Source organism: Chelonia mydas, chromosome 24 (genome assembly GCF_015237465.2).
Source record: "Chelonia mydas isolate rCheMyd1 chromosome 24, rCheMyd1.pri.v2, whole genome shotgun sequence".
Classification (NCBI taxonomy): domain Eukaryota; kingdom Metazoa; phylum Chordata; order Testudines; family Cheloniidae; genus Chelonia; species Chelonia mydas.
This window is the reverse complement of record NC_051264.2, coordinates 7,803,776-7,828,900: the sequence shown is the minus strand read 5'-3', so window position 1 is coordinate 7,828,900 and position 25,125 is coordinate 7,803,776. Positions and strand designations below refer to the sequence as shown.

General features: G+C 48.1%; 2 protein-coding genes across 16 annotated transcripts in view; both read right to left on the bottom strand.

Moving 5' to 3' along the window:
- The window catches only part of SETDB1 (SET domain bifurcated histone lysine methyltransferase 1), a 31,312-nt gene extending 21,039 nt beyond the window's left edge, over positions 1-10,273 (bottom strand). For 2 of the 15 annotated variants that reach the window (XR_006287275.1, XM_043534909.1), the window contains exons 1-8: positions 10,108-10,244; positions 8,128-8,344; positions 7,231-7,391; positions 5,651-5,688; positions 5,291-5,390; positions 4,585-4,755; positions 2,920-3,121; positions 294-367 (exon numbers count right to left, since the gene is read on the bottom strand). Coding sequence is in view for 12 of the 15 variants with exons in the window: in XM_043534909.1 (XP_043390844.1) it covers positions 294-367; positions 2,920-3,121; positions 4,585-4,755; positions 5,291-5,390; positions 5,651-5,688; positions 7,231-7,391; positions 8,128-8,339 (958 nt within the window). In the remaining 3 variants the exon portion in view is untranslated. Of the gene's footprint in view, positions 1-293; positions 368-2,919; positions 3,122-4,584; positions 4,756-5,290; positions 5,391-5,650; positions 5,689-7,218; positions 7,392-8,127; positions 8,345-9,555; positions 9,594-10,107 lie in introns of those variants that run through there. The other 13 variants (XM_037883619.2, XM_043534907.1, XR_006287274.1 and 10 more) reach the window with 12 other exon arrangements.
- Positions 10,274-11,224: 951 nt separating this feature from the next.
- Positions 11,225-11,447, bottom strand: CTXND2 (cortexin domain containing 2). Its single transcript, XM_027830339.3, has one exon. The coding sequence runs from the start codon at positions 11,405-11,407 to the stop codon at positions 11,234-11,236; it is 174 nt and encodes a 57-aa protein (XP_027686140.1). The 5' UTR covers positions 11,408-11,447; the 3' UTR covers positions 11,225-11,233.
- Between the last annotated feature and the right edge of the window lie 13,678 nt (positions 11,448-25,125).

The following is a 25,125-nucleotide window of genomic DNA, read 5'->3' as shown; positions in this document are numbered from 1 at the left end:
GAGCAACGTACACTTCGTATTCTGTGTTGTAATTTACATCAATATATTTGAAAAAGGAGAAAACATCCAAAAATATTTAAATAAATGGTATTCTATTATTGTTTAACAGTGCGATTAATAGCGATTAATTATTTTAATCCCCTGACAGCCCTAGTAACATTTGATTGTTATGTTCTGCAGCTTCTTGTGCACAGCAAATCTTTCCAGGCAAAGCGTTTAATTCCAACGCTAGGACAGAACCCAGCTAGAGCCCTAGCAAAGCACAGAAGCGTGCAAACAAACGGAGAACTCACATGGCCTGCAGATCGGGTACAGTTCCGACTGAGTGACGTAAGAAGCATAGCCATCATCGAAGAAGATCAGGAACCTGGAAAAAGTGTGGCAAAGGGGACATGTATTTAATACAGCTATGAAGCCGCCTTATGTGATGAGAGTAGTGTTCATGAATGTAGCTGAAGACACCTCACCCACAGCCTGTTTGTATTACCACAGCACCTCGGAGCCCAAGCCATAGCCCATTGTGCTAAGCACTATACAGACACAGAACAAAGAGATGGCATCTGCCCGAGAGAGTTTACAATCAAAGTTATCCGATACTTCCCACTTCCTCTCCATGGATCGGAACAGTGGAGATATCACACTACAAGGGAATCCTTCCCACTTAGCTTCAGGGGCTGGGGAAAGGAGAAGCAGCGCTTCCTTAAGAGAGGCTCCAAAGATACCCCAGCAGCAAGGAGCAACAGCAGGGCAGGGATCCCAGCCACAACTTCTTCCCAGCATTGGATATGAGCATGGCAGAGAGAGGATCCACCCTCCCATTCAACAGTACAAAGCTCTCTACCTCAAACCACAAGGGGCAAGAGCAGAAGAAGTTGCAGCTGCTCCCACAGACAGGGCTTACTCCCCAGAGGCAAAAAGCACCCCCCAGCAGCACCTCTGCACCCTTGAAACACTGACATCAGAGCTGTGCTCCACAACGGATCGATGGCCTCCAAGTGGCATCCCATACCTAAACAGAGCATGCACCCAGGAGGGAGGAGTTTATTTTCTAGGCAGTTCGGGTAAGCAGAGGGGCAGTTAGAAATAGTTTGTGTTTGCGGAGGAGGAGAGGAGAACAAAACCAAACAGGAACCAATCCCTGGAATCACTTTTTCTGGGGGCCAGGAGTATTGAGATTACAGGGGCTATGGATTTATAGAGTGGACCGTGGTAGCAGTTTAATGGTATACAGTAACACTACAACAGTTTTAGGACAAAAGCATCTAGTTGAAGTTATATTACAAAAAGATCACTGATCACCTATAAAATAAGTTGTATTTTCAATATAGCCTCTGAATGCAGTTAATTTTACATAGGTTTCAGAGTAACAGCCATGTTAGTCTGTATTCGCAAAAAGAAAAAGAGTATTTGTGGCACCTTAGAGACTAACCAATTTATTTGAGCATAAGCTTTTGTGAGCTACAGCTCACTTCATCGGATGCATACTGTGGAAAATACAGAAGAAGATGTTTTTACAAAAGATACAAAAGGTTTTCTCTCCCCCCACCCCACTCTCCTGCTGGAAATAGCTTATCTAAAGTGATCACTCTCCTTACAATGTGTATGATATCCAAGGTGGGCCATTTCCAGCACAAATCCAGGTTTTCTAATTTGTGCTGGAAATGGCCCACCTTGGTTATCATACACATTGTAAGGAGAGTGATCACTTTAGATAAGCTATTACCAATAGGAGAGTGGGTTGCAAGGGGGGTGGGGGGGGGGGACCTGAGTTTGTGCTGGAAATGGCCCACCTTGATTATCATACACACATTGTAAGGAGAGTGATCACTTTAGATAAGCTATTTCCAGCAGGAGAGTGGGGTGGGGGGAGAGAAAACCTTTTGTAGTGATAAACACCCATTTTTTCATGGTCTGTGTGTATAAAAACATCTTCTGTATTTTCCACAGTATGCATCCGATGAAGTGAGCTGTAGCTCACGAAAGCTTATGCTCAAATAAATTGGTTAGTCTCTAAGGTGCCACAAGTACTCCTTTTCTTTTTGTTAATTTTAGATAATTAACTATTTGTTGCACACAGCTTTCAACCATCAGGAATTTATGACAGAGCCATGTTTGAGGGACAAAGGGACTTTTGTTTTTTATGAATCTTCTCTAAGGAAGATTTAGTCTCAACAATATTTGGAAGAAAGAACCTTGCCTAGTTAGATGTAGATTTGTGTACCCTGTTTTAGGCCTACAGTCTCTTTTCCTTAAGGGCTTCTCAAGGGAAGTGATACTTGTAATGCTGCTGGTCATTAATATTTCCATGGCCTATATTTCGCATCATAGTGTTTTAGGGCAACAGTTGCTTTAGGCTGTGTGGAGAGCAAGGGTATGTCTACACTGCAAAAAGGTGTGTTCTTAACTTGGGTTCGCTAATCTGGGTTAAAAACCAACACTGAAGACACGGCAACTCATCTTAACAGATTAAGTTAAGGCTTATAGGGAGCATGGGGTTGGACTTTAGCAACTAACCCAAGTTAAAAGCTGAATTGCCATGTCTTCACTGCTAGTTAACCCGGGTTAGCTAACCTGCGTTAAGAACACACTTTTTGTCGTTGTTGTAGCAGTGTAGACATACCCTAACTCCTAGACCCTGTAGCAGGAGGGTCATGGCATTAGCAGGTGCGATTTGACTCTCTCAGTAGAAAGTTGCACACAGAATAGCAATTCTGACTGTGTGATTAGTGGGATGGGAATGCTTCTCAGGCGATTCAGCATCAAAGATCCAAACCACTTCACTAAAAAGCTGGTTCGCCCAAATTCACAACAAGGTTTAGAATCTGAGACAAAGCCTCACCTTCACTATAGCCTTACTATTCTACATATACTGCCCCTGAGACTGGGACCACCACTATGGAGGAGAAGGTTGTTTAATACCTCAGTTTATTCTTCATGTTCGGCGTTTCGGCCACGATGCCAGCATAGAGCCAGACTTGATTCCCATCCTTGTATTTGGCCACAACCCGGCTTCCGACGTAGAGTTTCTCGGCAGAGGGATGATAGTCATACGCAATGTGATTGCCAGAAAGCAAACTCTTCCCTTTGTTGTCGAATTTCACTTTGAACTTCTTACCAGCACCTGAAAGGTGTTTTAAAGAGGGCTATGGTCAGGGAGAACCACATCACTTCACACTAACATCCCACTACCAAAAAGAACGTCAGATTAGATTATAAAGCAAGAAGCGACCATTGCAATCATCCAGTCTGACTTCCTGCATAAAACACAATCATGGGACTTCCCTGTATTAATTATCCTTTGAACTACAACATATCTTTCAGCAAAAACATCCACTCGAGTCTATGAGCCAAGATAGAAACACTTAAGATGAGTTTAATTCAGAAGATTACTAGCAAGACCACATCATTTATCATCCCTAGTTAGAATATTTTGCATTTATCCAGTATCTTTTCATCCAATGATGTAAAAGCACCTACAACCATTCAAGCTTGGCACCCCAGTGAGACACTCAAGTATTATGCCCTTTTACACAGGGGGGAAAATGGCACAACAGTGAGGAGATACGATTTGCCCCACCATCCACTCCATGATAAAACAGAGACTAGAATGCAGGAAATCTTGACGAAACTCCTGTTTAAATAGAAAGCCCATGTTACCTCCAAGTGCTTTTGCAAATATCGGAACACACACTTATTCCATTATTACTGTTAGCTCAACTGCAGGAACAGTTCTAGTAGTAAAAACTAAACAGAAGTTTGGGGAAAATATAAACCCTCCTGCTTCAGACTATAAAGACAACCTCCAATGGGGGTCAGGAAGAAACTTTTCCTGGGGCCCGACTATCCCACATCTTCCTCTGAAGCAGCTGGTCAGTATCAGAGACAGGTCCTGTGAATAGATGGACGAATATTCTGGTCTGGTATAGTAATTCCTATGTTCCTAACAGTGTAGTTCTTCCATTTCAAGGACACAAGTTCTTAAGAGAGGAAAGATACCAGAGTCTGGCCAACCCTGAGCTAAGCTATGCTAAAACAGAAGGTTCAGGTACCTTCCTCAACATCAGGTATTAGCAACAAGAAAACATTAAATAACCAGTAGATCGGCACCGATTTTTAGACTCCTTCTCACCCGAAACAAGCTGCTCTGATCCACATCTGGTGAGGAGAGCAAAGGACTATGTACTGAAACTCAAATATTTAATCTCTTAATCTGAAGGAAAGATAGGATGGCCCTAAGGATATGAAGAGCTCAGATATGGTGACATGTAGCAGCAGAAAACCTTAAGATAGCATTTCACTTGTAGGTAGCAAGTTCAAAACCAGGCCAGATGGGAGTGTAGTTGCCATGGCAACATACAATACGCTGGCCACTGCAAGTCAAATAAGATGGTAGTCCAAATCTAGTTGACAAGGCCACATGGCAGTAAACTGCACTGCTACTCCCCTTGCTGTACTTGTTCTGCGGACAGAAGATTGGCAATCTAGCACACTTTGGTCACTAAATTCACAATGACGCTTAGAATGTTGCATTCACCTCAAGACACCACGGGCTAGTTTACAGCCAAGACTGTGGGACTCACTCACCTACTGCCTGGATTGCAATCAAAATTCCTTTGTGCCACGTCTTGGTCCTTTTCTTGCCTAGGATACGCATACCAACCACCAGGTCACCATCATTGCTGAGGTCACTCCCAGCAAGCGCAGAGCTCACCTGCTGGGATGCGCCAACAGAGCTCGGAGGAGAGGACAGCCCATCTGTCAAGGAGAGAACAAAAGAGAAGTCAAAATCATTTTTCAAAGCAAACTTCTTACCTGTGTAACCAAAAACCACTTCAGCTTAGAGCTGGACAAGCTAGAAACGTCATTAGCTTGCCACCATTTATGCTATTTCACTCAGCCTAAGTTAGTTAGTTTCACTTTCAGGTTCTCATGCTCCAGCTCAGTGATGTTTGGGTGGCAAACCCTGCAGGGTTAGGTGTAAACTAAGCCCTTTTAACAAAAAACACAGTGTTATGAAGTGTTGTTATTACTATTAGGGTTTGGAAAAGATCGTCAAGAGACAAAACCTAAACTTGGGGCACGAACCACCTGACAGTTCCTTCAAGCAGGCAAGTAGCAAAGAAGAGACTATGGTCTTTCTGTAACATTCTAGAGATGGATTATTGCAATCCTCCCAATTACTTTCTATCTCAGAACAGCCTTGACCTGTCTTTGGTTGAGATAAAAGGCCGGGGCACATGGTTACGCCAGTAATGGGACAGCCCTCTCACTCTCTCACACACAAACACACCTTTTTGCAGGTCCTGGGCATTTGTTTTTTTGTTAACAGCTTCCATAAATTTCTGAACATCTTGGGCAGACTTCCTCATCGCAGCCATGGCTTCTCGAAGCTACAGGGAGGGAAGAAGGAGGTAGAAATGAAGACACTTTTCAATATAATTTTTTTTTTTTTTGAGGGGTTGCAACTTTAACATGATTCGTTTGTCCTACAAGTTTCTCAAGGCAGCAAAGCTCAACAAAATGTAAGATAGGCAGCTCTCCAGAGCAAGGAGTACCTTTTTTAATGTTTGCCCAGTGCCTAGCACAACCGCACCCTGATTGCTACTTGTAATACAAGAACGCATTACAAAACAAGTCTTTTCCAACTCACCAGCGTCTGATCCTTTGAGATTCTGTTACTTGTTTCACCTATATTTAAATGAAAGAAAACAGAAAAAGCACTTGAAGCTTGGAACTGACGCTGGAAAAGAGTCTAAATCAGACCACAATCTCCTCCTGCCAAGACACCAAAGCAAATCGAAGGGGGCAGAGGAAAACATCCATTCCAAAAGGAGAAATATAATTTAGAGTATAATTCTTTTACAAATTTATTAGAAGATTCCACCCTGTTAAGCCAAAGATTTACATTGGTCATTGGAGTGGGCCACTTAAGACAAGTTTCACGGTTCCCATGAAATCCAGCCACCTCTGAGGTGAAAGGCACCATTACAGAGGGATAATTGGCACACAAGCATTGCGGTCAACAGGCAAGGGAAAGTTTTGGGGTGGAAGACCTGGACAGGCCTTAACTCTTAAGAGCTACAGAATGTTTACAATCTATGCAGGTCATCCAGAATCTTAACTTGTAAGGACGCTCCCAAGAAATACAAGCACAGTAATCTTAATAAAAAGAACAGGAGGACTTGTGGCATCTTAGAGACTAACGAATTTATTTGAGCATAAGCTTTCATGGGCTACAGCCCACTTCATTGGATGCATAGAATGGAACATATAGTAAGATGTGTGTGTGTATATGTATATATATACACACACACACACACAACATGAAAAGGTAGAAGTAGCCATGCCAACTGTAAGAGGCTAATTAAGATGAGCTATTATCAGCAGGAGAAAAAAAAAGCTTTTGTAGTGATAATCAAGATGGCCCATTTAGACAGTTGACAAGAAGGTGTGAGGATACTTAATATGGGGAAATAGATTCAATATGTGTAATGACCCAGCCACTCCCAGTCTCTATTGGAACTCATTTTATATACCTAAGAATGACTGGAGGGACATGCCAATCCTTCTAGGGTTAAAACGTGTGGTTCCAAGAAGTCCTGCTATTTCAAAACTGAGGCTTATACCATTAAGCCATCCCTCTTCAAACAGGAAGTCCTTATAAACAGAATCTCAGGATAACTGAGGGCCACAGCTTGAGCATGCACAACACCTAGTGATTTCAATGGGAGCTGAGTGCGCTCAGGATCTCAGCCCATGACCCAAATTTTGCCTCATTTTTTGAGGAGAGAGGGATTCCCCAGGATCCCCTCCCATTTCATCCTCCTCCTTCCCCACCAGAAAGCTGTGCTTTGGGATGAGTTAACTAGCCCTTCTGGCTGTTGAGTGCTCGATGCAGCTTATCTGCACTACTCCTGAGACAGCAGGAGAATGGGGAGGGGGGGTGTTGTCATTTGAGAGCTTCCCAATTTAACTCCTTTCAATTCCAGGAACAAATGCACTGACTTCACAAGTACCACTCTTTATTACACTTCCCACAGACTCCATGGGAGTCTCCATCTGGTCCTCCACAGCCTGAGGAACAATGGTCCTAATGCATATTCTTGAGGATGCTCCTTCACCAACTCCTCATTCCCCTTCTTATTCTTTCCAGGGATACATTTTCATCTCCCCCACCCTTCACCAACCCATTCCCCAACGTCATATGGAACACTGAACTGCGCTTCCAACCCGAATCAATACTCATAACATCGTCGTCATCCTCATCTGGGATTTCGATCACTTCCATCGGCTTGGAAGCTGAGTCCTCATCTTCAGAGCTGCTCTCACGATACTGAAGGCCCAGCTTGGAGTAGAGATCTTTTACCAGTATCTCGCATTTACCAATGGCTCTGCAGCGTATTGGGGGAAAAGAGGGGCAGAGAGAAAGCTCCAAGATGAGTACAGCTGTACCCCACCCCTCCCAGAAGGAGGAGAACGTTTTGCACAGCAGTACCTGCTACATTAAGGGGCTACTCAGCAGTTGCTGCCATCACTAGCAGTAAGCAGAACTGTGACTTCACCTCAGTAAACAAACCATAATTAGGGGTTGGACAAACTTTAACCTGAAGGACTCAAAGCCACTACAGAACGTGGCTTCGCACGACATACACACAAACAGATACCGAAGCACACAAAGTTAGTGAACACTTCCGAAAACTTGCCTACACATCACACTGCAAAGTCAGTGGTAGAGATGGAAATAGAACCTGAGAGCTCGTCTACACTACCGCACGGGGTTGATCTAAGATACACAACTTCAGCTACGTGAATAGCGTAGCTGAAGTCGACGTACTTAGATCTACTTATCACAGTGTCTTTGCTGTGGTAAGTCGACAGCTGACGCTCTCCCGTTGACTTTGTTTGCACTCCTCCTTCTGGTGGAGTACCAGAGTCGACAGGAGAGTGGTCAGCGGTTGACATATCATGTCTATACGAGACTAGACGCGATAAATCAACCCCTGCTGGATCGATCACTGCCCACCGATCCGGACAAGGCCTGAGACCCAATTCCCTGTTCCAGAATGCTCCTTGCTACCTCCACTAACTCACTGTTCAACACAAAGCTGCCACTACAAGTGTGCCCACCTTGAAGCATCATTGAAGAGCTGGTCGACATATGCCACTTCTGCTTCTTTCTGTTCCACGCTCTTTTCCAGCTCTTCCAGCTGCTGTTTCCGCTGCTTCACACACTCAAACTTCTCCAGCTCCTCATCAATGAATTGCTGGAGCTCTTCCATAGAGATCCCCAACTCTTCCATCACTTCTTGCTGCAACTCTGTTACTTCCGGCGAATCCATTTTTGCTAAAACCAAAGCAATAAAGAAATATGAGACAACATGTAAGGTTTCAAGGTTTTCCTCACACACACTATAAGCCACAGCCTATGTATTTTACCATTATACTCTCCTGACTGTAGCAAAAGGCCTCATAAGCATATGAACATTAGAACATAAAAGCAGCCATAGTGGGTCAAACCAAAGGTCCATCTAGCCCAGTATCCTGTCTTCCAACAGTGGCCAATGCCAGGTGCCCCAGAGGGAATGAACAGAACAGGTAACCGTCAAGTGATCTATCCCCAACAGGTGCACATGAACTGGCGCTTAACTTGAGTTGACTGAACGTAGAGATGGAATCAACAAAATGTTCAACATAATTTCAAATATCATGCCTTCCTCTTGAAACAAGAAGCTACACAGAATATGACTGTTCAGAATGCTGCTTCCAATACACCAGTAACAGAGTAAAAAGAAAAGGAGTACTTGTGGCACCTTAGAGACTAACCAATTTATTAGAGCATAAGCTTTTGTGAGCTACAGCTCACTTCATCGGATGCAGCTGTAGCTCATGAAAGCTTATGCTCTAATAAATTGGTTAGTCTCTAAGGTGCCACAAGTACTCCTTTTCTTTTTGCGAATACAGACTAACACGGCTGTTACTCAGTAACAGAGTAGGAAGCAGGAACACAAAGCTAGTTTTTCCAGGTAATCTTGTTTTGTTTATACAGAACCTTTAAACTGAAGTATCTACATTTTGGGTTGCTGGAAGTGGTTGTAAACGAATTAGGGGGCCGAGGGGCCCTAAAACATCTAGAATTTCAGTTTGGACAAACTCTCCAAGCCTTCTGAATTTTCAAAGTTTACACCTCACCATCCTTCCCCTAACAACCCCCAGCAATCCCCCTTGTAGCCATCTGAGACACGGCTGGGCTCGCTCCCATGCTAACACAAGTTCTACTTGCCTAACCAAAGAGAAAAAGATACCATAACCCTTCGGTTGGCATCCAATACCCCCAGCCTACGTACATGAAAATAACCCAAAACTGCCCCCTACGCATCCATCCATGTAGAGAACATGGATCATCACAACAGCATCTAGATACCGGCCCCCAGCTCCCCAGCCACACAGCCATCCCTCAATCCCAGAACACCTGTCTTTCCCCTATGCCATCCCACTTCCTTTGCCACTTCCTGGCTCCAGCCACCTTCTCATTACTTCCCTGACTCTCCTGCTTACCCGCTGGTCCCATGGCTCCGGCCTCCCCCCTGCAATCATTTTCTGGCTCCCCAGCTCTCCCCTCAACCCCTACCTCCAGCCCCCTTGGCTCCCCAAGGTCATCTCCTCTGCAGGGCTCCTGGCTCCACCCCCCTCATCTCCTGGCTCCCAGCCCTCTTTCCACTGACTCCCTTAAGCCATCTCCCGTCTTTTAGCCTCCTAGAGCCACCTCTTATGCGTCTCCCACTCAACCAGCTCCACCCGTATGCCCCCCACTCCAGCCCCCCTCCCCCAGTCCCACTCCCTGGTCCCTGCCTCCCCCATCAGCCCCTGGCTCCCCAGAGCCGCCCATGCCCCTTCCCCAGCTCATCCCCGCGCCTCCAGAGACCATGTGCCCCGCCCCAGCGCGCCCCTGGATCCCCAGAACCCCCGCCCGACCTCCCCCATCGCCCCCCAGAACCCTCCCCTACGCCCCCTCCCCCATCGCCCCCCGGGCCCCCCAACGCCCCGCCTCCAGGGAACGCCCCCCCCCCCCATCTCTCCCTTCCCACCCCCGGAGCCTGCAGCCCTCACCTCTCCCCGGGGAGGGGGGGGGGGACAGTTTCTGAGGAGCCCCCGCTGGGAGCGGACCGGATAGGACCTCACGACACTTCCGGCGACGGTAGCCCGCGAAGCTCAAGTGAGCTCCGATTGAGAACGGGACGAGAGCACACGCGTGGATACTGCGCATGCGCCAATGACGCCTGGGGGTGGGGGGGGCTCTCTTAAAGGGCTAGCGGCCCGTCGCTCTGTTTGGGCCGCTGCGCATGCGCTGGGAGAGCTGCGAGACCCTTGTTGGAGGCGCCGCATCAGCGGGCTGAGGCTTCTCTTAAAGGGGCAGGGGGACTTGCCCGAGATCACACGGCGAGTCAGTGGCAGAGCCGCGTATGGAACCCAGGAGTCCGCCCCCGGCACGCACTTCCAGAATCCCTGCTGGAGTCATGGGGGCTACTTGGGCACAAGCCTCTGAGCGGCGCGTAGCTGGGTGCCACGTGCCCCTGCGCTAGCGGGGGGACCGCCGGAGGGATAACAGCCTACTACTGCTGCCCCTTCATCTCAAGCGGGAGAGGCCTGTGCTGGGGGTTGAGGGAGTTCAGACCTTGGTGAGGACCTCGCTGGGGTGATTACACATGCGCAGAATCACAGGAGAGAAACACCACGCGACCTATGCTAATCGTGCACAGATACCACGGTGATGGGTGTGCAGGCATAACAGAGTGTGCTGATCTGCAGCCACTCGCTTGTCCCTTGTAGAAACAGTTGCCTGGCATAAGCAGCCGTCTCCTACTCCGTCTTGCTGTTGGGGTCGGCTAGCCCAGATGGCTACTACTGTCTTCTTCAATAAGGAATCTACTGTTTCAGACAAAGAGAGTCAAGATTCCTAAATTCAAGGTTTTGGTTTGGCCAGTGGCTCATTTGACACAAGGGGTTTAGTATATTCACTTACCTCCCGGAGGTTTTATGAAGCTGAGTTCATTGAAACGTGCTTTGAGATCCTCAAATGGAGGGTACCAGGCATTATCATTAGCATCAGATTCTGTCAAATGCACAATTTAAACTACGGAATCTTCTTTTTCCTTGCAGGGGCAGGGATTACAGGGACAGCAAAGGAGTCAAACACATAGACTTGATTAGCAATTTCCCTCCTCTTTATTGCCAGTCAGTTGATTTGCTCCTCCTCCCACATGGAGGTGGGGATGGCGCTGTACGGGTCCACGATCAGCTTGGCGCACCTCACAATCATGGCCATCAGGAAGAAGCACATCAGGATGACAAACCCAATGGCAAACCCCTTGTCCACGTCGACATACGGCTGCACTGTCGGGCTGTCCATCGGGCTCCGCCTTCACTCCCTTCTCCGTCCTCTGAGCTCCAGCACATCCATCACCTGCATGGCAGAGTTTGGGAAGGAAATCATGATTGTTGATAATAATTTGTATTGTGATAGCACCGGGGGGTTCCAGTTAAGTCCCCATTGTGCTCAGTGTTGTAGACAACACAATGACAGTCCCTGGCCCAAAGAGCTAAGTATGGAATCAGAAGGACCATATTACCTGCCGTGGCAGAAAATCATGGTTTTTCAGCTCACAGACTCTAAGGCCAAAAGGGACCATCATGATTATCTAGTCTGACCCCGTGCATAGGCACCGACTTCGTGGGTGCTCCGGGGCTGGAGCACCTATGGGGAAAAATTGGTGGGTGCTCTGCACCCACCTGCAGCTCCCTGCCCCACCCCCCGCCCCAGCTCACCTCCGGTCCGTCTCTGCCTCCTCCCCTGAGCATGCCGCATCCCTGCTTCTCCCCCAGCTACCAGCGCTTGCCGCCGAGAAACAGCTGTTTCGCGGCGGCAAGCACTGGGAGGGAGGGGGAATGCGGCACGCTCTGGGAAGAGGCGGGGCCGGGGCAGGGATTTAGGGAAGGAGTGCAGTAGGGGCAAAGAGGGGGCGGAGTTGGGGCAGGGACTTTGGGGAAGGGGTTGGAATGGGGGCGGGGCAGGAGTGGAATCAGGGCGGGGCCAGGGGGGAGCACCCACCAGCACCGGGAAAAGTTGGTGCCTATGACCCCCTGCACTTCACAGGCCACGGAACCTCACCCACTCGCTCCTGCAGTAGGCCCATAAATAACCTCTGGCTGAGTCACTGAAGTCCTCAAAACTTGATTTAGAGAATTCAAGTTACAGAGAATCCACCATTTACTCTAGTTCAAACCAGCAAGTGACCCAGGCCCCACACTGCAGAGGAAGACAAAAAAGGTTCCATGGTCTCTGCCAGTCTGACCTGGGGGAAAATTCCTTCCTGACCCCAAATGTGATGATCAGTTAGTCCCTGAGCATGTGGGCAAGACCCACCAGCCATACACCTGGGAACGAATTTTCTGTAGTAACTCAGAGCCTTCCCCCTCTAGTGTCCCATCTCTGGCCGTTGGAGATATTTATTAACAGCCATCGTGGATGGGCCATGTGTCATTGCAGGCAATCTCCTCAGATCACCCCCCTCCATAAACTTATCAAGCTCTTTCCATTGCCCATCAACCCCAGCCTGGAGCAAGCACGTTCCACCTAAGGCACGTGCCACAGCGCGTACTGCCTTGGTTATGCACCAAGAAGTGCTCCGAAGAGAGGCCCGACTCTCCCACACTCCCCTAGTCACTGAGCTATACATTCATTCTCACTCTGGCCCAGTTCATGTTTATTTCTCTATATCTACAAAGTGGACCAGCTTCAAGAGGAGAGCTGGAGAAAGGCCTACCCTGAAAAACCCCTTAGCCTACTGGATCGGGCACTCATCTCAGAGGGGAGAGACCTACACTCAAGTTCCTTCTCTGATGCAGGCTTCGGCCCTCTAACCACTGAGCTATGGAGTGGCAGCTCCTCCTGCTGTGTTTTGTGGGGGGCCTGATCTGGTAGCTATGCTCTACAGGGGACTCGGAGCATGCCTGCCTGTGTGCCTCCATTCCCCATGTGTGTACTGAGGATAATAGCACCTCCCAGGGGGGTTGTGAAGATACAGACAGACATTAAAGAGGGTGAAGTGCTCAACCCGACGTGATGCACGGAAATACCTTTGATACATGACCTGACTCACCATCAAGATGATGGTGAATTTCAGTTTATAAATAACTTGTTTACGTCCTGTTGTCCATTTAGTTCCAGGGGAAAATGACACTGAAAATGCCAGGCTGAAATCTTAGCACATTCCCATCCTGTGTCTGGTGGAGGGTTGTTTCTCGCGTGATTTCACTACTGGTGTATTTTCACTGTTTCAGATGTGTAGTCACGTTGCTTAGCGCGCCCCTGCGAGCTCAAATGCTACAGTGATGAGCATGGTGTAAGGACCTGTATAGAATAGAACTGGTGAAAGGTGCCGGATGGACGGTCTCAGTGACTTTGGAGTCCTCTGTTTATCCAGAGAACGTGGGCAGAAGCAGGGCAAGCATCCCTAATTCCCCCTACCCTGAAGCCTCTCTCCCTACGGAGGACTACGATCGAGAGGGTCGCTCAGACGCCGGAGCCTGCTCAGTCTTTGGCGTCTTTGCCGAACCTGCCAAAAAGTGAACTATGTTGTAAGCTCTTTGAGGCTGTTCTGTGTTTATACAGCACCTAACACAATAGGGACCTGATCCATGAGTGGCCCCGTGGCACTACTGCAATATGTCCCCCTGTACTGCAATATTGGAGCACCTCACAATGTTTACTGTATTTATCCTCCCAACGTCAGTGGGCAGTAGGGCTATTAATCACATTTTGCAGTTGAGTCACAGAGACGAAGTGACTGGCCCAACGTCACACAGGGATTCTGTAGCCGGGCAAGGACTTGAACTGAGGTTCCATGAGGCCCCAAACTCACTAGCGTTCGTATGTCTGAGGGGAGCAGATATCGCCTGCTGGGGTGCTGGTTGTGCCGTGTGGACACCTGTCCCTTTGGGGATATACCGAGACCCACCAACCTCATTTCGCATAGGCCACTAAACCTGTAGAGTCAAACTGAGTTGCAATTCCCTGATGGGCCAGGAGGTGGCACAGAAAGAAACGGAAGCTGTTCGGTAACGAGACTGTTAGAGCAAAGTCTGACGTGGCTGTTAAAGTGTCACAGAGGAAACCTGTGGAACCGAACCCAGCTCTTCCAAGTCAGCCACACCCTGACCACTGGACCACCCTTCCTCTCCTTAGGCCTCCTCATGGCTGCCCATCGGCCTGCCCATAATTAGCCATTTTCTTGTGAGCGCCGTGAAATCAGTGGGTCTGAGATCGGAGGCAAGCGAGTAGCTTTGTGGATCAGCTCGAGGAGGATGTTGCCGGCATAGTGGGCCGCATGGGAGGTGGTGGTGGTAAGAGACCTGTGGGAGAAGCAGACCGTTGAGGGATCAAGGTGCGCACAGTCAGGGTTAGTGATGTCCCCATTCAACCTCCTGTTCTCGTTGCACCCCTGAAGTGTATCTGATCCACGGGAGAGGGAGAGACACAGGGGCACGAAGGAAAGAGTTAAAGGAGTGTAACAGACTAGCCATCTCCTATGCTGATGTTTAGATGTAAGAATATTGGGCCTGATTCTCAGTTACTCCATTCCTGCCCTTGGGGCAGGAGCATGTGGGAGGTTGCGTGTTAAGGTGCCTTGAATCATGGACTCAGGACTGGGAGGGACCTCCGGAGGTCATCAAGTCCAGTCCCCTGCACTCCTGGCAGGACTAAGAATGATCTGAACCATCCCTGACAGGGGTTTGTCTAACATTCTCTTAAAAAATCTCCAATGACAGAGATTCCACAACCTCCCTAGGCAATTTATTCCAGTGTTTAACCACCCCAACAGGAAGTTTTTCCTAATGTCCAACATAACCGCCCTTGCTGCAATTTAAGCCCATTGCTTCTTGTCCCATCCTCAGAGGTTAAGGAGAACAATTTTTCCTCCCTCCTTGTAACAACCTTTTATGTACTTGAAAACTGTTCTCATGTCCCTCTCAGTCTTCTCTTCTCCAGACTAAACAAACCCAATTTTTTCAATTTTCCCGCACAGGTCATGTTTTCTAAACCTTTAATTACTTTTGTTGCTCTTCTCTGGACTCTGTCCAATTTGTCCACATGTTTCCTGAAACATGGCGCCCAGAACTGGACACAATACTCCAGTTGAGGCCTAATCAGCGCAGAGTAGAGCTGAAGAATTACTCCTGCTTCGCTTATCACACTCCTGCTAATACATCCCCAAACTGCACTCAACTTGTTCTGGGCCTGCCCAGTCCTGATGTAAGTCAGAGCAATCCTGCAGCTGCTCTAACTTACACTCCACTACCCTGGGAAGCAGAACTTAGCCACAGTGCGTTAGCTCTGGCTACGGCACAATTCACTCCTTTCACCGGAGGCTAGTGCAGGACTCTTGTGCTGGCTCCACACAGGCTGGGGAGGCCCCCTGTGTTGGGGAAGGATTCTCAGGGGGGCTGTTTCCATCGTCTTTTAGGCTTCGTTACGTGGCATGTACAGCAGAAAGATTTTTACAGTGGAAATTCTGACGCCCTCAATTGCAGCAGTGCCCAGCGTAAAACAGCTACAGTTTTGGAAGATCTGCAATGCCTCCTTGTTTTTCGTCCAAACAGACATGCCTCCAGGCGCTTTGGATGGCAAAGATTCGGAATTTCCCTGTTTTTTCGCTCCCTTTTGTTTAGCCATCTTCATTTCATTGGCTCCCATTAGTAACGCCTAGCGAGGGCATGGCAGATGATGGGCGGGACAGTAGGTCATGGGCCGGCTGTGGTTATGCTGCATTCAGATCCTAATTGTGATTTCCAATGTCCATGCTGCAGCAGGCTGTGTGTTTTTCTGGTGGTGCCTTTCCACCTCTCCAACGCCAGTGTAAAGAGTTTGCCGAGCTCCTAATTGTGAGAAAATCAAAACCTTTCTCTTTCCAGCAAAACTAAGAAAAAGAATAATGAGCCGTAGCTGCTCCTTTGCTAAGGAAATTTGGACTCAGGAGCAGGGTTGGTAAACAACCTGCCCCCCAGCTAAGAAAACAACAGCTCAGCCATGCTATCAGGGCGCTGACTGATTTGTAACACCAGGGCTGCTTTTGACCTTTGCAACTCACAAGTTGCAGATCACGATTTGAATTACTATAGCAACCCAGACACATAGGGAGAGACAATTCCTGTCCCAAAGAGCTCACAGTCTGAGACAAAGGGCAGGAGGGGAAATGAAGGGCCAGATCCTGAAAGGTACTTACATGCCGAACTCCCATTGAAATCAGTGGGGGTCCGGCACTTAAATACCTTTGTGGATCTGGGTTCAAGTGGCTCACCCAAGGTCACAGGAGAAGCATAGCTAAGATTTTTTTTCAATGCCAAGTCCAGAGCCTTAGCAATCAGATCTCCAAGGAGTGGGTATGGGGCATCCAGGCCAATTTAGGAGGAGAAAATATTTGTCACGAGACAATGAGATAAATGGGGATTTCATTGGAAAGATTTATTTCCAGCGATGCAATAGTGCAAAGCTGTCAGGCTTGGCTGCTCTCTGCTCCTACATAGGGTTGCTAACCCCCAGGATTGGCCTGGAGTCTCCTGGAATCGCCATCGATCTCCCAATGACTACTGAAAGCAATCCAGGAAATTTTAATAGGATATTTTAAGAAAAGGACAGTACGTCATGTTGGGGGGGGAAATCTCCTGGAATAGCTTCTGTCAGAGTGGGTAACCCTACTCCTAAAGCACCCGACATTAGTCTAAACTCTGCCCCTTCATCTTTAATGGGAACAGCATAAGAACAATACTGAGGGTATGTCTACACTACAGTGGCACAGCTGTGCCACTTTAACGCTGTAGTGTAGACGCGTCTTACATTGCCGGAAGGGGTTTTTCCATCAGTGGAGGTAATCCATCTCTCTGGGAGGTAGTAGTCTTCTGTTGACCTACGTGCATCTACAGTAGGGGTTAGCTCAACTTAACTAGGTTGCACAGGGAAATTTTTCACAGCCCAGTGATGTAGCTAGGTTGTCCTAAGTTTTAGATGTAGACGAGGCCTGAGTGCTTTCGACAACATGGTCTGTAGTTTTTTGAATGCCTTTTAGTGGCAGTTCTCATTACAGTGCTGCTCAATACAAGAAATGCCTTGGAGATACCATTATTGAGAATGCCTCGTGGGAAGTTGGAAGAGTCTGTGGTTGGAGAATGGAAAGTAGAGCATAGCGGAGTGTTAACAGCAAGCTTTAAAGCTGTGTCTTTCCTTATTTAAAAACATCCTAATGTGACTGTATGGACACGGCACACCTGCACAAGGCGCACATGCAAGCAATGGAAGGACTTTGCTTTTATGCCCGGCATTCTGTAGCTAAAGATGATTGAGTCTTTATTATAGATTCTTTCTACATCTTTCAAGTATAATTATATACTGGCTTATAACTGGCTTGTTAAAGCCAAACAAATTCAAATGAGGAATAAGGTGCAAAATTGATTAATCACTGGGACAAACTCCCAAGGGAAGTGGTGGATTCTCCGTCTCTTAATGTCTTCAGATCAAGTCTGGGTGCCTTTCGGAAAGAGATGTTTAGCCAAACACAAGTTATTGCTTTCAGTACAGAAGTTCTCTGGCCTGTTCCACAAGGGGTCAGACCAGATGATCTAATGGTCCCTTCTGCCCTTAAAGTCTATGGATCTTTTATGTAGGTACAAGGTTCTCTGCTAGAGTACACGTACATTATTAGGTTTCAGAGTAACAGCCGTGTTAGTCTGTATTCGTAAAAAGAATTAGTTTCATATCGGTACAGATGTAATTTACTGCCTAATGCATTCATGATAACGATTGTGCATTTCTGTGATATCAGAGTATGTGATTGTAGTGGGGCGCCTGCCCCACTCAAGGAGAGCAGGGGTTAAAAGCAGCCCTTGGAGAGGGCTGTGGCTGGGACCCAATTAGAAAAGGGATTAAGAGCAGTTGAGGAAGGCTGGCTGGCTAGCTGGCTCCAGGTGTGGCTAGCTCAATCAGGGCACAGCTGGCCCTGATAAAAGGGCGGTGAGACAGGCAACAGAGTGTTTCTCTCCAGCCTTGGAGTGGGAAGGACCTAGTTGTCTGGGAGCCCAGGGTACTGAAGCAGGGTAGTGTTAGGGAAGGGCAAGAGGAGCTGGGGAGCGTCAGCCTGGCAGCTCCCCAGGCTGAGGCCTTGTTAAGGCCTAGGGAGGTACTGGGGGTGCAGAGGTGGAACCCGGGGATGGGCAGAGGCCGCTGGTCCAACCCCCTTGCCAGTGATGAGTGGCCGTTACAGACTGCAGTCTGTCCCAGAGAAATGGGGCTAGATGATGACTGGCAGTAGCCACTGAGGCAAAGTAGACAGGGGTTGAGGATTCCCTGGGAGGGGAGACCCAGAGTGTGGGGGCACTGCTGTAGGCAGAACCCTAAGGTAAAGGGCACTGGGTCTGGGAGGGACCCTGGCCAGCAGGAGGTGCTCTGAGTGTTGGAATTGAGCTAATTCCCGGATGACTAGCAGGAGGCGCCACGGGGGTGAGTGCTCAACCTTGCTACAGTGATTTAACAAGAACAGGGCGTGAGTCATCTCCGTCTGGCAGCAGCTATGCAAATAGAAAGTTTTTTTTAAAGCCACTTTCCATACCAGAATGATTTTTTTTTTTAACCATTCATTATAGAGCTCTCCCTCCATAAAACAGACTGAACATTCACTGCACAATCTTAGCTCTTGCCTACACTGGAAAGGGTTTGCCAATGTATCCAAACTCATCGAGCTAGACCATCAAACCCTCTGAGTGGAGACAGCTTATACAGGCAAAAACAGTTTGTTTGCTGCTGTATCTTATACCAGGTCCCTGAACAAAACTAGCTGGGCTGCCAAAAGTCATGGTTTGACAGAATAACTGTCTACACTAGGGCTGTTGCCAGGACAGCTGTGTCATTTGGGCTTTGATTTTTTTTTTTTTTTCACACTCCTGACAAAATTGTCGGAAAACTTTTAAGTGTAGACCAGACCTTAGTAATTTTGGCTGCTGATGAAATGTGTTGCTATTTGTGTATTAATTCTGAGCAGTGCTCTAAGTGACACTGTTTTAGTTTGGCACTGAACAGCCAGTTCTTTTAGAGATTCTTTACTGCAGGCCCCCGAATTTAGGCTGAATACATAGGTGCTGTGCTGGAAGTAGGAGTGCGGTGGGTGCTGTAGCACCCCGTCACTTGAAGTGGTTTCCATTACATACAGGGTTTACAGTTTGGTTCAATGGCTCTCAGCAACCCCACTATAAAATGGTTCCAGCATCGCTGGTTGAATAAGACAAAGAATAGCCCTCATTTTGTTTTAACTTCTATTCTGAACACAGAAATTCTATTGTCTATTTATTAAACAATGTGGTGAAAACACACAGTCATCGAAATCTTCCCCTTTAGTGCTAGAAACAGAAATGCAGCAGCTTCTGGCTAGCCAGAAAGTGAAACTGACTAGAAACAGAAAGTGAAACTAAGTAGCCTCCTTCCATTGTCCAATGTGCAAAAAAAGTGTAAACAGCATTGATGGTGAAAAGTCAATAGCATTTTAAAAATTCGTAACCATCCATATGTCATTTGCAAGAGAGAGGGGTGTGTATGGGCTAGACAGCTAGATTACATCGCATGCACTATATATCATTTGAGCACAATTATAGACACACGTGAAATAGCATGTAAAGAAACAGAATCCACAGAAAGGTACATACTGTATAAAGATTTTTCTAAGTGTAATATAACATTGGCGACCCATTACCTTCACACATGTCTGGATTTTATTGACCTCTGGACATTCCTTACCTACCCCAAAGGATCTTTCAATAGCTCCCATCTTCTGCCCCGTGGTGCGACACTTTCATTACCCTAGGCAGTCTGGCTGGGGCTGTGACTTGCTTGCTCTCCCTGACTCCTTGCTGTGTTTGCTGCTACAGAAGCTTCATAAATACTTCAGAAATGTGACAGCATTGGGTTTCAGGCACTCCCAGTAATGAGAACAAAATGATCCCTCACAGATGAAATTATAGCCCAGGTCATCAAGAAAATATTTCCACAGTTGTCTTTCAACAGCGTGATGAAAACTGTGCTGGGCACAGAGCACGTGGCTCAGCGGGAGAGGCACGCTTTCAAACCAGATTCTCACTAGCCGATGGGTATCTTAACGGATTGGTCAGTAAGAGGCGCTATCATATTATATCCCCCACCAAGGACCTGACCCTTCATTCCAAACACAGCCATGTTTACTTCCACCGTGCCTGGGAATAACTGTTTGCTGGATTGGGCTTTAATGCCTGGATCCTGGGAGGTGCTGAGAGCCCCCCACTCCCACCGATCTCAACGGGAGCGGAAGGTGCTCACTGCCTTGCAGGATTGGTGTGTGTGTGTCAGAATTATTGCAGTGCTTGCTCAGTTGAATTAAAGGTGGTTTAGCACAAGGCCTACACATCACTTAAGTCTCACTTAGATGATCGAAACAAGACTTAAGGGTACCTGAGCCCTGGGTTTGCCCTCCGCGTGGGGCATATTTCACCCTTAGGCCCTAATCATGCAGCCACTTATGTACATGCTTCATTTTAAGTTAGCAATCTCAGATGGGCTAGTCGCCCGGGTACAAGCCCGTGCCGCCATGTCTTGACTACTATAGTGACCCGTGCATTAGAGAAAAAATAATTTTAAAACAATAAAGCAAACAATTACTTGCATATTTGCTCTCATCTAATTCAGAACTGGTAAAAGTTTTTTTCACACCTGTGATTAGACTGTGGAACTCTCTGCAACAGGAAGTCATTGGGGCTAAACCCTTCACAGGATTCAGCAAGGGATTGGACATTTATATGGATAACAAGAACAGCCAGAGTTAGAATTTATTCTGACATACATTTTGGAGGAGATATTATACTTCATGTTTCATGCCTTAAGAATGTGGTCTACTGAAAACTAGGGTAAAATTACAAGCTATCACTAACCCATAAGGGTTTTCCTGGGTTTGGTGACATGCTAAGGGGCTCAATAGAGAAGTGGAAGATCAGAGTCTGTCTGCAGCCAGGTAGCTTCCTTAGAGTAAGGCGGGTTGAGTTGTTGCTCTTGGTTTTTTGGGTCCTTGTGTGTTATCATTCTGAAATCTAAGATGTAAGGAATGTTACGTTGCAACCTTCCAGCAAGAGGAGTTCTTTATGTGTTTCTTTAACTTCTGTGTGCATCTGCCGGGGTGGCCAATCTGTGGCTCTGGAGCCTCATGCAGCTCTTCAGAAGTTAATATGCAGTTCCTTGTCTAGGCACCAACGCCGGGGCTGGAGCTTCAGGCTCCAACTTTCCAATGGGCCGGGGGGGTGCTTGCTGTTCAACCCCTGGCTCTGCTCCCACTCCACCCCTTCCCGCCCCCTCCCCTGAGGCTGCCATGCCCTCGCTCCTCCCCCGCAGAGCCTCCTGCACACCACGAAACAGCTGACTGGGAGGTGTGAGGAGGGAGGGGGTGGTGCTGATCGGCGGGGCTGCCGGAGGGCAGGAGGCGCTGGGAGCGGGGGGGGAGGGGAGTACGGAGCTGATGGGGGGCTGCTGACTTATTACTGTGGCTCTTTGGCAATGTACATCGGTAAATTGTGGCTCCTTCTCAGGCTCAGGTTGGCCACCCCGGCATATGCCATGAACGTAACAAAGACAATCTCTAGCCACTAGGGATTAGGAAATTTCTTGCACCTTTCCGTGAAGCAGCTGGTTCTGGCCACTGTCAGAGACAGGCTGCTGGGCGAGATGAATCCGGCGACTCTAGAATACAGTGTTTCATTTCCCCCTTTGCCATGTGGTTACTTTATCAAAGTGGAGGGAGTCTGAACAAGTTACAGAGTGGTGAAAAAAAAAGTTTGCGAGGGGCAGGGGTGTATGGGGAAAACCCTTGACATCTGTCGTTCTGTGGCACTGTGTAGCTGGAAAAGGAAAAGGGGGGAGGGGGACAAAAATTCCCATTTTGAACACTTTTTGGAAACTCAAATGAAATTTGCCATCAAAAATGCCCTTTTCCAGTGAAAAAAATCTTTTTTGATTAAATCCATTTTTCAGTGGGATTTTTTTTGGGGGGGGGGGTCAAAACATGTTGACCATTTCTAGTTTATAAGGGGGGAAAACGGGGACATGGTGCTTATGGGAATAAGAATGGCAGCTGGAGTGACAACAGCTAGGATGAAAATGACAAGGCAGTCTCATGCTCCAGGCCATAATGTGATCTCCAGCTGAGCTGCCAGGAAGAAATGCCCTTTGTCCCACACACCCCAGTCATGGGACATCATTTTTAAAGTGCTGCACCAGGAGCTGTGGGAAAGGTGGCTTTAGCACCAGCTTCAGAACAGATTCCCATGAGCCTCCTCTTTCCTGATCCAGATGCAAAAAGGATTTAGGGGCCGATGGCTGAGAGGTGAGGAGCCCCTTTGTTGAGAGCACTGAGACCCTTCCCAGAGGGGATCAGAACCCTTGCAAGACCAAGTCCTATCTAGGCAAGGCCACTTTTATCACGTCCATTTGGGAGAAGTCTCCAGTGTAATCCAGGGTCAAGCCAGGTCCCCAGTGAGGGATCTGATTATATGAACTCTGCTAGATAAGCGGATTACATAAACCTTACCGGATAAGCAGAAGCAAAGGTCACTTTATCAACAGGGACAAACACCCTCTTGAGCGGCTGGGAAATTGTCACTTGCTCCTCAGAAGCATTCAGAGCATGGGTAAAGCCAACTCTAGGGGAGCTGAGCTCGCTGTTCATTGTGCTGGCATGGACAGAACAAGAACAGCTCCCCAGCTTTCTCTGCTCTGACTTGCCGTGTTTAATCGAGCACCATTCAGAGAGCAGAGAAAAGCAGTGGCAAGAAAATCCCAGGATTATTCGGAAGCACTTGGAGCCCCCACCCAAGATTGGAGCTCCATAGTGTCACGCACTGGCATATCCTCATGGTGAGAGGTGAGACAGGGCCTGCCCCAAAGAGGTTATAGCCTGAATGGACAAAGGAAAGGAGGAGAACCAGAAGTGCCTTGCTCAAGGTCACACAGCAGAGCTGGGATTAGAATCCAGGCCTCACAAATTGGTGCTTTAAACACTGGACCACAGCAGATTAAACAGCCACAGCCGATCCTGATGCCCTATGTAGGAACTGCCGCATCAGATCAGACCAATTGCCCACCTCAGCCTGTGTCCTACCTCCAACAGTGGCCAGTACCAGCTGCTTCATAGGAAGGTGCAAGAATCCTCCTACAATGGACAATTACTGGGCCTAATCCAGCACCCACTGATGTCCATACAAAGACTCCCATTGACCTGAATGGGCACTGGATCTGGCCCAGAGAGACTGAGCCCTAAATATCTTGGTCCCGGTCCTGCATCCCTTGAAGTCAACGGGGGTTTTGGTGTGGACTTTTCTGGAGCAGGGCTGGCTCCATTATGTAGAGAGGTAAGGACACCACACGAGAACAGATGATAGGTCTGTCTGATCTGATGATATGACAATACCCAATGTTTTGGAGGAAGGCAAACAAAACCTGAATTAGACACCTAACCAGCTGGGCAAGTCTTTACTTTGGTGAGAGGGATATTTTCATGGCCATGACTGGAAATCAGCATGGGTCTGCTTGTCACCTTGAGAGCACCTAGAAAGGACCCTCTGTGCATGGATCTCCCCTCTTCTCTGGGGAAGAGAGGTCAGCCACCTGCAAGGCACTCTCCCACTGTTCCTGGGTCCCACTCAACCTCTGCACATGGGAAGTGTTGGAGGGAAGGTGGAGAAAGGCAGAGGGAAGGTGAGGGGGAGTTGATGCTTCAGTGCCCCAGGCTACTGGCAGTATATCTGCGGAAAATGTAAATGCCACCTGAACGAGGTACCAGGGCATTGGTGTATGCAGAAAGCCTTGAAGCCATGCTGTCTGTGAGCTGGAAAGATCATAAGCCCTGGAGCTGATGCACTGCATAGACAGGTCTGGCCTTCTGGGATCTGCAGGTTTGTGCGTCTGATTGCATGTGTCTGGGTGCCTCTGTTCTTGCACATCACTGCAAAGACCTGTGTTTGCTGCGAGTGTCTCATCCTTCTCGCACTTGCCTTCTTTTGTGTCTCAAAGATTTTAATCTTCCGGGGCGGGTGAACACCTGCTTAAGGACTTTTCAGGGTCAGGCCAGAGGGCTGAGCACTTTGCAGGGTTGAGGTCTTAGCCTGTACAGTGCTTTGGGAGTGCAGAAGATGCTGCAAAAATGGAAGGGTTATTTCTTTTGTAGTAACCAAAGGCGGAGTTAAAAATAACCTCCCGCACAAAAGCCCAGGGGGAGCCAGTTTCCCCTCCTCCCCCTGTCCCAGGCTCACATAATTTATGTTAAAAGAAAAGGAGGACTTGTGGCACCTTAGAGACCAACCAATTTATTTGAGCATAAGCTTTCGTGAGCTACAGCTCACTTCATCGGATGCATGCTCAAATAAATTGGTTCGTCTCTAAGGTGCCACAAGTCCTCCTTTTCTTTTTGCGAATACAGACTAACACGGCTGTTACTCTGAAACCTATAATTTATGTTAATGATTTATGGGGAGCTTATTGCCAAGGCAGCTAAGGGTTTATTTACAAAATTAAAAACACCCCTCCATCACGGAAGGTCTCCCCCCCTCCCCCATGCTGCCTCCCTCAAACGCATCATTGCAGCAGCTGCCACCAGCAATAGTAGTGGCCTCGCTGTCAGGGGAAAAACCTGACACAAGAACGAAGACAAATCCCTCCAAAGCTAAACCAAAGAAATGTGCCTGAGCAAATGACAAACTCAGGCACCAGCAGCCGCCTCACCAAGGGCTGAGAACTCCCCTGCTGGAGCCCTCCACTGAGAGCAGCCTGCTACCACTGCTGGGGTGGGTGCAAAGGTTGTCACATGAATCCTTGCCTGGGACGGCTCGGTCCCTAGTTGGTGTGTGTGTGTGTGCGTGTGCGTGCACCGAGCCCCACATTGTCGGAGGGGAAGCACTCGAAGCGGGGGAAGGAAGGGCCCGGCCCCAGGTGTGGGGGAAGCACACCATGGGGGGGAAGAGCCCGGCCCCAGGTGTGGGGGAAACACACCATGGGGGGGAAGGGCCCGGCCCCAG

Coding starts and splice junctions, on each gene's coding strand:
- CTXND2 (XM_027830339.3), bottom strand. CDS start 11,407: ATGGACAGCCCGACAGTGCAGCCGTATGTCGACGTGGACAAGGGGTTT.